At 34.6% G+C, this 13,770-nt stretch overlaps 1 protein-coding gene across 2 annotated transcripts in view; it reads left to right on the forward strand.

The window, feature by feature from the left end:
* LRP12 (LDL receptor related protein 12) overlaps positions 1–13,770 on the forward strand; it is an 85,459-nt gene that overhangs the window by 36,738 nt on the left and 34,951 nt on the right. The window contains exon 2 of one of the 2 annotated variants that reach the window (XM_079901895.1): positions 2,567–2,623. The exons of the other annotated variant lie outside the window; for it this stretch is intronic. Coding sequence (XP_079758021.1) covers positions 2,567–2,623 — 57 coding nt within the window. The remainder of the gene's footprint in view (positions 1–2,566; positions 2,624–13,770) is intronic. 2 annotated transcript variants of the gene reach the window in all.

Raw genomic sequence — 13,770 nt, forward strand, 5'->3', positions numbered from 1 at the left:
ATAAATCTTTTAAAGAACTCTGTGCCTGTTGTAGCACATTCGGTCGGTGCTGGAGTATACAAAGGAGGACTTCCTAATTTCAGTTTGTATACACCGTTAGACTCTTCTGTGTGTGTGTGTGTGTGCAAATGCATGTACATACATATATCATATGCCTATGTAACATGTGCACAGTAACTATACAGACATCACTTAAAAGTTAAAGTTAGAGCATATGCTAATGTTACTCTGAAACATACTTAACTCAATGTGCATATCTTTCCAAGTGAGTACATACAGAATTACTTAATTCAGTTTTTTGAATATTTTATTGTAAGGCTGTTTTTAGTTTATTCATTTACATGCTGACGGAGATGTAGATTAAGTTCTATTTTTTTCTATTATAAAGAATTCTACTAAGCCTTATAAAATAGGTATTATCTGCTCTGTTTTTGAGATGAAAGTAAGACACAAAGAGGTTATGTAACTTGCCCTAAATTGCACAGCAAGTAAGAAGTGAAGCTGGTGTTAGAATCCTAGCAATCTAGTCCAGAATCCACAGTCTTAGATACTGCATTATGTTATTGTTTCCCTTCTGCCCATCTTTACTCTGTTTACTGAATTAGAATAAAAATTTAATGTATAAAATATATCTAATATTAAACTCTCCTGAGGATAATTTAATATGCTGCCTTAAGGATATTGGAAACCTTAGGGTCACAAATTACACAGCTTTAATTTGGAGTTGTATCTACTATAGAAGTAAGAAGGTTTAAGCCATTGGCTCGCAAATGTTAATGTGCATACAAATCACTGGGAGTGGGGGATGATCTTGTTAAAATGTAAATTCTGATTCAGTAATCTGGGGTAAGGCCTGAGACTCTGCATTTCTAATAAGCTCCCAGTAATGCCAGTACTACTGATATACTTGTAAGTAGCAAAGGTTTAGGCAACTTATACTGACCTTTGGCAAATCTTGTTAGTTGTTTTATTGAATCAGTTTCTTATACCGTTTTGTTTAGGATACCAATTTTCATAGGTTGTACACATTAAAGAAATAATGTGGGAGCTTTCTAGTAGTTTCATTTCTATGTCTGTAGCATTTAACATTGTTAGGAAAAATAAGTTGTGGCCTCTGTGGTACTAATGCACAGTACTTAAATAAATAACTGTAATCAGATTTATTTGTGTAATAAATATAGCTTACACACCTTTGTCACCATTTCCACTGTATCATTTTTAATGGAGGGAAACATAACATTTCTTTTCATTTTGAAGGCTGTAGCTGTAGTTGAACTACGAAGGTTGTTTTATCACTTATTTTATTCTTTAGTAATAGTAAAAATATATTTTACACAGTTACAAAAATGAATTCCTCTTCAGTGCTGTCTGTCAGGCACTATATCAAGTGCTTAATTGGCATGATTTCATTTAATCATCATGAACTCCCTCATTTATTCATCATTTGTTAGCTCTTTGAGCACCTGCTCTGTTCTAGGAACCGTGCATACAGTGATGCGGCAAGTTTACACAGATTCTGCTGTCCTAGAACTTAGCGCATTGGGGGATGCTATACAGTAATCAAGCAACCATAGAAGTGTGATGGTTGTAAAGGATAAGTAATTAATTATAATATTTGCTATTGTCTCTACTCTTTGAACCATCAAGAGAATTCTGCTTTTGCCATCTAAGTTTCTCCCACCTGGCTTCCTCCCCTGCCCCACTCCAGGGAGAATTCTTTCTCTGTCAGCTGGATTCCTGAACTGTTTTGTTGCCAAATTGACCTAATGCATAGAGAGAGAGAAAACTTTAGAAGTAAAGATGAGCAGCTTTGTAGAAAGAAAAAGAACAGAGGTAGATGGAAATAATTTATAATAAAACTAAATTAAATTTTTAAAAAGAACAGCTGAGGGACACTTTACTAATTTAAAGGAGTAAATAATGTCTACTTTAAATGGGAGTCTTTTTAAAACCACTTTTATTTTACTAGGTGACACTTAGTAACTCATTTCAGTAAGTTACTTGAATGCTTCCATTTGCCCAACTTTGTGGTAGGAGGTGTAGAAAATCAGGGGCTACCAAAATAGGGTATAATCATGTCCCTACTCGAAAGACTGTTAGAGTTGTTGATGAGAAGATGTTGAAGGATTTAGAAGGTAATGCAGAACATAGGACATGGGACACCATGTGTGACCCCAGCAGTAAGCACATTCTGGGCTAATTAAGCATGCTTTTAGAGGAATGCTGTTTTTAAAAAGTATGTGATTGTCTCTTTTCTGGTAATAGTACTAAGTTATCTTTTCACTATTAACTTGATAGAAAATTCTTTCTGGTATTAATCAGATCTATATATTTGGCCTTTATATTACACTACATTGCTGTGATTTCCGAAACATTTTGATTTCCCTACTACTATTATAATTTTGGGCTGCATAGTACTGTTTTGAAGATTATTGTAAGAGACTTTAATTTCATTTCTGGATATTACAAGTAGCTCTATGCACCTGTTTTTCTATTAGAGGGAGAATCTGAAATTTTTTTTTAATTTTATCTTGGAAATTAGTTTATTCATTATGTTTAATTTTAGGAAATGGTGCTCTTGCAGAACATTCTGAAAATGTGCATATTTCAGGAGTGTCAACTGGTAAGTCATTTTTTGTAATGTTTAAATTTCATGCATGACTTCTGTGGTAAATATTGACAGCCACCTGGTATCTTATGAAGTGATATTTGGCTATAAAAATTATTACTGCTTTTTGCAGCATGTAATAAGGAATGAAGTAACTGGAACATGGAGAAATTCTCATAAGATAAAATTGATACTTGCATGCCCATGGATTGATTATATTTTTCCAAACGGACTGCATAATTATTTTTCCATACAAACACTGAGCCAAGAGAAAAGTTAGCTCAAGTTGAATTAGTGTTTTCTTTACATACAAAGTTATATGAAATGAAATTTATTAAAATGTAATTTTGAATGCTATTCCTAGCATTAGAGCCTTAGAAATTAAGCATTTTGCTTGATTTTTTAGATTAAAAATACTACTATGCATAAAACTGTAGTACTTGAGTGCACAATTTATATGTTATTAAAAAGCAACCCAACAACATATTTGTGTGCATGAAATTCAGAAACTTGTTGAGGTAAATGCATTTTTTCCACTCATCTAAGCTTTTATAACTTAATAATGATTTAAGGGCCCATAACTATTAAAATGTTCATTCTTAAATATGTAAAATAAAAAACAAGGAACTACTATATAGCATGGGGAAATATATTCAATATCTTGTAATAAACTGTAATGGAAAAGAATATATATACATGTATACACACACACACACACACACACACACACAATTGAATCACTTTGCTGTGTACCTGAAACTAACAAAACATTTTAAATCAACTACACTTCAATAAAAAAAAATTTTTTTTTCATTCTTGGGTGACTTCCACAACTTTGATACCAATTTTGCATTATCAACTACAATTACTAGGAGAGCAGAATCTTGAATTTTTTGCCTATATGGAAATTGAGTTTCTTACTATTATTTTATTATTTCCCTATATTCTTGATAAGTTTTGTGTGATTAAAATAATTGCACTTGGTATATTTGTCAATTTATTCATTGATTTCTTCATGTCTTCTTGGAATTTTTTGGTTATTTTTTTCTCATGAAGGAAAACTGAATGTTTTTCTCTTTTGTTTTATGTCTCATTTTATATTCAGAAAGTGAATAGACTTAACAAGTACTCTAAGAGTTAGTCTGTGCTAGGCCAAACAGATTGACGATCCTGGTTTCCTGAAAATGAAAAGCAGGCGCTTTTGCAGCCTGCGTTAATTCTTTTACAGTGTGTTTCCCCATTTTCATATGCTTTCAAATGGCATACAGTTGTGTACGTCAAGTTAAAAAAGGTTCGTTTACAGTTGATCTTAATTTTCTCCCTTTTTCTACTTTGGATAGCTAATGAAAATTATGATTACTTTTCCAAGTTGTAATTATGAAGTAAGAAGTTGTGTAGAAACATTTAATTTACACAGCTGAATAGTTACTGTCTAATTCAGTGATTTTCAGATTTTTTGTTCTCAGGACCCCTTTTAAGCTTTTAACAATATCAGGGACTGCTCAGGCTGCCATAACAAAATACCAAAGTCTGAGTGGCTTAAATAATAGATATTTATTTTCTCACAGTTCTAGAGGCTAGACCTCCAAGGTCAAGGCACTGGTGGGATTGGTTTCTGGTCTGAAGACCTTTCTTCCTGACTCGCAGATGGTGCCTTCTCGCTGTGTCCTCACATGACCTTTCCTCTATGTGCACTCAGGGAGAGAGGCCTGTGGTGTCTCTTCCTCTTCTTGTAAGGACCCCAGTCCTACAGGAGTAGGGCCCCATCCTTATGAGTTACCTCCTTAAAGTCCCTAGCTTCCAAATACAGTCACATTGAGGGTTAGGCCTTCAACAAATGAGTGTGGGGAGGACACAATTCAGCTCCTAACAAGGACTTCAAAGAGTTTTTGTTTATGTAGATTATAGCTACTGATAATTACTGTATTAGAAATTAAAACTGAGAAGTTGTTTAAAAACTTCTTAATTCATTTGCTAATGAAAGTAGTGTCTATTGCATGCTTACATCAATAACATAATTTTATTAAAAATGTATTTTCCAAAACAAAAACATCAATAAGAAGAATGGTATTGTTTTATAATTTTGCAAACCTTTTAAAGATTGGCTTAAAAGGAGATACCTGGATTCTCACATCTGTTTCTACACTCAGCCTTTTGTAACATATTGCTTTGTTTGACAATATGAAGACAATTCAGCCTCACACGGTTGTGTAATTTGAAAAGAGAGGAGTATTTCCATAGCCATTTTCAGATAATTGTGAATATTCTTCTTTGATACTGTACCAAAGCTCAGCAAGTGGTGGTTTCTTAAAGGTTAGTTGCAAGTAGGATCTGAAACCATATCAGTGAACATTTTGTTCTCTGTTTTACAAAAATCCAGTGGCCTTTCTTGCCCTTTAAATGGGTATTTTTTTCACCATGCATCATTTCGTAATATGAATTAGTTATTTGAAAATATTGGTTTGCTGAATTACGTGGATTTACAGGTTTATTTTCTCATAGTTCTGGAGGCTAGGAGTCTAAGATCAGGGTGTTAGCAGGGTTGGTTTCTTCTGAGGCACCTTTCTTTGGCTTGTAGATGGCAGTCTTCTACCTGTTATCTTCACATGGTCTTCCCTCTGTGTGTATCTGCGTCCTGATCTCTCCTCATTAGGACACCAGGCATATTGGATTAGGGCTCACCCATATGACCTCACTGTAATTTAGTTAGCTCTTTAAAGATCCTGTCTCCAAATCCAGTCACATTCTGAGGTACTGGCAGTTAGGACTTTAACATAGGAGTATTGGGGTTGACACAGTTCAGCCCGTAACAAAATGAGTGTTTTAATTAAATGTATTTATGTGTCAATAAATTACTTAATTTCAGAGCTCAGTTAAACCTTATTTATGCCTTACTGTTTTTCTGAAGGTTGGTCTTATAAAATCTTTCTTCTGTGGAGAGAGAAGAATAACATGAAGTCTATTCCAGTCGTACCATTAAAAATATAAATGAATGCTCTCTCAAAAGGTGCTTTTGGATATACAGATTCATTGCAATTTTTCTTTATTTAGTCAATGTGGAACTGTAGAAGGTGCAATGCTTGATACAGTATAAGCCTTCTGAATTCCTTGCATCCCCAGTTGAAATGAGAGAGTCCTTTCAGTGCTAGTATAAATGGAAAATTAGCTTTTGGAAGAATCTCTAAACGTAGGACTTGCTTTCTCTTGAGACCAGCGAGCAACACGAGTGCCTCTGCTACTTTATTTGACAGTGCTCAGTGCCTTAGCTCATTCATTCTTTGCATTCTGGAAATTTTAATGACATTTTAGAAAGAATTTTAACTTACATGCAGTAGTATTTTCAGATAATTTGTGGTCCAAATCAGGACATTTTGAAAGCAAAAGGGTATACTGTTTTTAGTAATGCTGATACCACAGGCAAAACCAGAGCTATCCTGGACAGTTTGGGAGGCAGAGCCACCCTATCTGTAGCAAATTAAATTCATTCAGCATGTATTAAACACCTGATGTGAACCTTGTGCCAAGAAGGGTGGGAGTTAGCAGTAAGTAAAATAGTACTGCCACAGGAACTTACCATTTAATGGAGAAAGTAGACATGTGAAAAGTGCCCCTGTAATGTGGCCTTAATGTAGTAAATCGTATGGTAAATAATGGCCACGTTAAGTTGGATCATGAATTTATTTAAAAGGCCTCGTTACAATGTCTGGTGTGTAGTAAATGACTTCGTATTTTTCTTACTTTATTTAATTGTGAGTAGTACTAAGTACTTAGTTTTGTTTATTCATGTAATTTTTATGGGAATTAACAATTTTTGCTTGATAGTATAGTTTGGGTTCTTACGCTTAGGGTAATATGTTTCTATTTCTAACGTTGTAGTCATTTTCATCCTCCTCCTCAAATCTTTGCTTAGAGATATGTTTTTGTCCTTTTGCTGGTTCTTATGCTATAGGAATTGTCATAAGACAATGTAAATTATCAAAAAGTATACATCTAGTGGTTGTATAATGGAAAAGAATGATTGGATAAAGTATTCTTTTTTATATATTTTTTCTTTAGAACTTTTCATGGTTTGGAAATTAAAATCTGCTTTCATTTATAAAATAGAGAAAGGAGAAAAGACAAATGGTATTTTTGTAAATCTAATAATATGTGAAAATCATGAAATTATATCATAGAAACTGCAAGTAATATAATTGTATATATGAGACAATAGGAAGGCTATTTTAATGTTCTTTTTAAAAATGTCTAGATTAAATGCCTCATGTTCTTTGTTAAATGTCTAAATATGTAAAATAGCTAATGTATTGCTCATCTGCTACATAGAATGAAACTTTTTTAGATCAGACATTGAACAAATATTTTTGATTTTTAATATGTATCCACTTTAATTGAATTTTCTCTATAATCTATATTTGGGTCAGAGTAATTCTAGATGTAATAACCTATAATGGAAAAGAATCTGAAAAAGAATAGATATATTCATATATACACATGTATAACTGAATCACTCTGCTGGATACCTGAAACTAACACAACATTGTAAATCAGCTATACTTCAATTTTTTTAAAAAAGTGTAATTCTAGGGCTTCCCTGGTGGCGCAGTGGTTGAGAGTCCGCCAGCCGATCCAGGGCACACGGGTTCGTGCCTCGGTCCGGGAAGATCCCACATGCCGCGGAGCAGCTGGGTCCGTGAGCCATGGCCGCTGAGCCTGCGCGTCCGGAGCCTGTGCTCCGCAACGGGAGAGGCCACAACAGTGAGAGGCCTGTGTACCGCAAAAAAAAAAAAAAAAAGTGTAATTCTAGATATAATTTGATTATTTCCTCATTACTCTTGATTACTTCCAAATCAGTTTTTTACTTGTTTTTACAGATTCTGTTTATGCATTATACAAGTTTCATTAAATGTTTAGAAAAATTGGAAAAAGAGCAAAAAGATTATGAAAATCACCCATTAACCCTGCATTCTTAGTATAATTAATAATATTATAATTACTTCATTTGTACTTTTTCTGTGCATACCTTAAAGGTAATTGTATATGCATTTGGATTGTAACTAATTTTATCTCCTGCCTTTTCTACTTAACATTTTATAGAATATATTTTTTACATAGTTATTTTAATGCCTGTATAAAATTTCCATCCTGTGGCTATATTGTAATGTTCTTAAACGTATCAATGGATTCTTTTCCAATGGGTTCTCCCTAGTCTGGATCATGTTGCAAGGAACATATTAATATATATTTAGCCCTTTTTTAATTTCTGAGATTATAGCCCTTTTTTAATCTCTGAGATTATTTCTTTAGCGTAGATTTCTAGAATTGGAATTACTGTATCAAACGTCATAAATAATGTAGTGACTCTAGAAACCTTTTGTCAAATTGCCTTCAAAAAGGATTGTATTGATCTACACAGCTATCTGCAAGGTATGAGCACTTACACTGCATATAATCATGTTTTTCCGGTTTAACTGTTTTCTTACTATGTTTCTATTAAAGTCCCAACCATTTATTTTCCCCAGACTGTTCAGAAATGTAACTGTTTATTTCTCTTTTTGATTCATGGCCTGGAGTTGTGACATTGCAAAGAATAAAAGAATAGGATTGGCTTTCATGGTTAGGCAAAAACTACCCTGAAATTTAAAAAAGATTTTCTGGTTGCTAGTAGGAACAGGTGTTGGGGCATGTGCTTTCTCGACTAGAAAGTGTTTATGTGTGAAGTTTAACACATTATTCCCAATTCACCAGTGATACAGCTGCTAAATGTTCGTACCTCATAACATCCGCAGCTAAAAGCTCTACCTGAGGTTAGCCTGATCTTGAGTCTACTTTACATTTGACTTCAAATCTTTTGTCAGGCAAGGCTGAAATTTCTGAGTGTGGAGAAAGAGAGTTATCTGCTTGGGAAGTTTCTTTCTTAATCCTTGTTCGTATTAACTGAATTAACAGAGTATAGAAAATAGTAGTTGTTAGGCGTTGTTCTTCCTATGTTCTGTCAGAATTTTTATTTCATCAAAATCACCCTTTCTTGCTTTTGCGTTTTTTCATTTTATAGTTCCTATTCTAGTACTCAAAGGCCTAGCACACTGCTGGTCCTATAAGCCTTTTTAAACTAATAATTTAGTTGTGGCCTTTTAAAGTAGGAGATATTATTTTCTAAATTGCAGTAGTTTGCTTACAGATTGTTTAGCAACAAATTACGGAAGTGTGGAGCACTATAGTAAAATGGCTTTTGTTTTAACCACAGTTAAATAATCGTACGGTCATTTGAACTTCCTGTGGAAGAACATCTAGTCTGGTAATACTTTTATTATCCTAGAATTTTCAGATCTTCCAAACAAAAAGTCTGAAAGGAAATGAAGCTTAAACTATAATTATTTGATAGCAGTTTACAGCTTTTTTTTAATATAGAAAAGTTGCATGAATAAAGCAGCAGGTGCAAGTGGCCCTTTGTACCTTTCCTGTTATTTTAATGTTATTTTCAATTATTCAGTTAAATACCTGGACCTCTTGCTACGCTTATGAAAAAGAATTTCACCAGTTCTTTTGTCCAATACAGTGTCTTTTATCCATGTTTCAAATGGAGAGAAAAAAAAGAAAGCTTATATGTTTTAGGGTTTTTAGGATTTTAGAATATAAAAATAGAACTTATTGTGAACCCAAGAAACTGTCCTTCAAATGAAGAAAGTGAGTGGAGAATACAAGACAGTACATTTTTTTAAGAAACCAGCAACACATTAGTTTAGGGAACTATTAACTTTTAAAGGCATTGCCTGCCTTCAGAGTTTATTTTTGAGACACTTCAGCTTTTGGAGTAAAGCATTCCCTGTAATTTTTAGAAAAGAAAGTAATGGTAGTATTATATAGTACTATAGTATATAGTATTATAATGTTTATATATTATAAATGTTATGTATTATACTTTTATATGTAACATTATATGCTATATAATTAAATATTGTTTATAACATTTTATTATACAATAATATATTTTATGTGAAGCATTTACATAGCCATAACATTTCATATGTTGTCACATATTTACTGAACAATTACATATTTATAGCAAGATTGTTATATCTTATAATTGTTTATTACTATAATAAACAATAAATAAACCCAACAGCAGAACATTAAATGTACCAGGACCATAGACAGAACAGGTTGTAATGTGACAGAAGTGTGCGATGCTTAGATGGTAGAAGTGAAGTTTATCTGCTCAAGTGAGTGGGCCAGATCCATTGAAGGTAAAAAACAAGTTGCATTCAAACATTTGACATTTTCTTTTCCATTCTTTAACTTCGAGAATAAACCTTTTTTCACTTTGAGAATAATTCTTCAGTGTGAGATCATGTTAATTTTTTGTACTTTTGCTAAGGCATAGATTTAAAGATACTATGCATCTATTGTGCAAAAGCCAGTCACTTAGCAGGTAGGCAAACTGAAGTTTGGTTTTCAAGTTGACTAACAGACCAATACAGGTTAGGGGGTGATTTGATCTTAAGCTGCAGTGATAGAGATACAGTATCCAGAACAAAGTCCATCATAGTTCTTTACTCCTCCCTAACACAGTCTGATATTAGGTTTGTTTCTGGGTATCACTCTTGACAGAAGACACCAAGACTGGAACACTCTCAGAAGAAGATGTGAGTATACCAAAAACTATATCAAGGCTGATAGAAATGACTGAGAAAACTGTGAACTCCAAGGCCAATTTATCTTTGCTCATGTGCTGATTCTGCCTTACTATGTTTCCAGCAAGAATCACAGTAAACTTCAGAAATTAATAGTTTTTCCCATTCAGGAGATAGAAGTCGTAGTTTGCTTAGCATTTCGTTCACCCGGAGTGCTTAAATTTAGAAAATGTAAGTAACATATCAATCGTTTTTATGCTCTTACAGGAAAAAAATTGCCCTTTTATGTCCTTTTAAAAAAAGATAGAAAAGGTTGAATCTTCTGTATTCATTTTATCTTATGCTTTGCTAGCAAAATTCAAAATTATTCTTGCCCTTAGAAATTTTAGGATAAAGCTAGTTAGCTAGTTCCACTAAGAGTACTCTTCTGATCTTACTCATATTGTGCTGTGACCCTGTTAGAACTAAAACTGTTTTTTCTATTTTTCCTTCTATCTTTTTCCATATTTTGTACCTATCTTGACTTTTTAAAATATATATTATTTTACTGCCAGGTAGCCTCTGATTATTATTTGTTTGTTCTGGACATTAGTGAGCTTTAAGAAAGCAAGGAATTACCTGCCTTGAATAGAGTTGAGGACCAAGTGAATATTTTGGTCCTTAAAAAAATCACTAAAAATAATAGGAATAAAGATATTGCTGTGTTCATTCTTAAGTATCTGTACTAATACAGAGGAATGAATATCCATTTAATATTCATTCTGGATATAGGATTTCCTGGATATAAGATATCCTGCTTGCCATAGAAATGTATGATTTCTGGAAATAAGTCTGCAAGTAATGAAAGAGTCTGCAGAGTGTGAGTGATAAATTAATATAAAGTTTTCTGCTTGCACTGATTTTTAACTTTTATTTAGTTTTTAATTTAAAAAAATTTTTTAACATCTTTATTGGAGTATAATTGCTTTACAATGGTGTGTTAGTTTCTGCTGTATAACAAAGTGAATCAGCTATACATATACATACATCCCCATATCTCCTCCCTCTTGCGTCTCCCTCCCACCCTCCCTATCCCACCCCTCGAGGTGGACACAAAGCACCAGGCTGATCTCCCTGTGCTATGCGGCTGCTTCCTACTAGCTATCTATTTTACGTTTGGTAGTGTATATATGTCCATGTCACTCACTTCGTCCCAGCTGACCTCAAGTCCTCAAGTCCATTCTCTACGTCTGTGTCTTTATTCCTGTCCTGCCCCTAGGTTCTTCAGAACCATTTTTTTTTTATATTCCATATATATGTGTTAGCATATGGTATTTGTTTTTCTCTTTCTGACTAACTTCACTATGTATGACAAATTCCATCCACCTCACTACAAATAACTCAATTTCGTTTCTTTTTATGGCTGAATAATATTCCATTGTATATATGTGCCACATCTTCTTTATCCATTCATCTGTCGATGGACACTTACCTTGCTTCCATGTCCTGGCTATTGTAAATAGAGCTGCAATGAACATTGTGGTACATGACTCTTTTTGAATTATGGTTTTCTCAAGATATATACCCAATAGTGGGATTGCTGGGTCGTATGGTAGTTCTATTTTTAGTTTTCTGAAGAACCTCCATACTGTTCATAGTGGCTGTATCAATTTACCTTCAACACCAACAGTGCAAGAGGGTTCCCTCTTTTCCACACGCTCTCCAACATTTATTGTTTGTAGATTTTTTTTTTTTTTTTGCGGTATGCGGGCCTCTCACTGTTGCGGCCTCTCCCATTGCAGAGCACAGGCTCCGGACGCGCAGACTTAGTGGCCATGGCTCACGGGCCCAGCCGCTCCGTGGCATATGGGATCTTCCTGGACCGGGGCACGAACCCGTGTCCCCTGCATCGGCAGGTGGACTCTCAACCACTGCGCCACCAGGGAAGCTCTGTAGTTTCCTTGATGATGGCCATTCTGACTGATGTGAGGTGATACCTCATTGTGGTTTTGATTTGCATTTCTTTAATGATTACTGATGTTGAGCATCCTTTCATGTGTTTGCTGGCAATCTGTATATCTTTGGAGAAATGTCTGTTTAGGTCTTCTGCCCTTTTTTGGATTGGGCTGTTTGTTTTTTTGATATTGAGCTGCATGAGCTGCTTGTATATTTTGGAGATTAATCCTTTGTCACTTGCTTTGTTTGCAAATATTTTCTCCCATTCTGAGGGTTGTCTTTTTGCTTCCCTGGTGGTGCAGTGGTTAAGAATCCGCCTGCCAATGCAGGGGACACGGGTTTGAGCCCTGGTCTGGGAAGATCCCACATGCTGTGGAGCAACTAAGCCTGGGCGCCACAGCTACTGAGGCTGCGCTCTAGAGACTGCGAGCCACAATTACTGAGCCTGTGTGCCACAACTACTGAAGCCCGCGCACCTAGAACCTGTACTCTACAACAAAGAGAAGCCACTGCCAAGAGAAGCCCGCAGACCTCAAAGAAGAGTAAACCCTGCTCGTCACAAGTAGAGAGAGCCCATGTGCAGCCAAAAATAAAAATAAATAAAATAAATAATTTTAAAAAATACTGTATATGCTTTCCTTTGCTGTGCAAAAGCTTTGAAGTTTCATTAGGTCCCATTTGTTTATTTTTGTTTTTATTTCCATTTCTCTAGGAGGTGGGTCAAAAAGGATCTTGCTGTGATTTATGTCATATAGTGTTCTGTGTATGTTTTCCTCTAAGAGTTCTATACTGTCTGGACTGACATTTAGGTCTTTAATCCATTTTGAGTTTATTTTTGTGTATGGTGTTAGGGAGTGTTCTAATTTCATTCTTTTACATGTAGCTGTCCAGTTTTCCCAGCACCACTTATTGAAGAGGCTGTCCTTTCTCCACTGTACATTCCTGCCTCCTTTATCAAAGATAAGGTGACCATATTTGCGTGGGTTTATCTTTGGGCTTTCTGTCCTGTTCCATTGATCTATATTTCTGTTTTTGTGCCAGTACCATATTGTCTTGATTACTGTAGCTTTGTAGTATAGTCTGAAGTCAGGGAGCCTGATTCCTCCAGCTCCATTTTTCTTTCTCAAGATTGCTTTGGCTATTTGGGGGCTTTTGTGTTTCCATACAAAATGTGAAATTTTTTGTTCTAGATCTGTGAAAAATGCCATTGGTGGTTTGATAGGGATTGCATTGAATCTGTAGATCGTTTTGGGTAGTATAATGATTTTCACAGTGTTGATTCTTCCAATCCAAGAACGTGGATCTCTCCATCTGTTTGTATCATCTTTAATTTCTTTCATCAGTGTCTTATAGCTTTCTGCATACTGGTCTTTTGGCTCCTCAGGTAGGTTTATACCTAGGTATTTTATTCTTTTTGTTACAGTGGTAAATGGGAGTGTGTCCATAATTTCTCTTTCAGATTTTTCATCATTAGTGTATAGGAATGCAAGAGATTTCTGTGCATTAATTTTGTGTCCTGAAACTTTACCAAATTCATTGATTAGCTCTAGTTTTCTGGTAGCATCTTTAGGATTCTCTATGTGTAGTATCATGTCA

This window comes from Stenella coeruleoalba, assembly GCF_951394435.1.
Source record: "Stenella coeruleoalba genome assembly, chromosome: 17".
Taxonomy (NCBI): domain Eukaryota; kingdom Metazoa; phylum Chordata; class Mammalia; order Artiodactyla; family Delphinidae; genus Stenella; species Stenella coeruleoalba.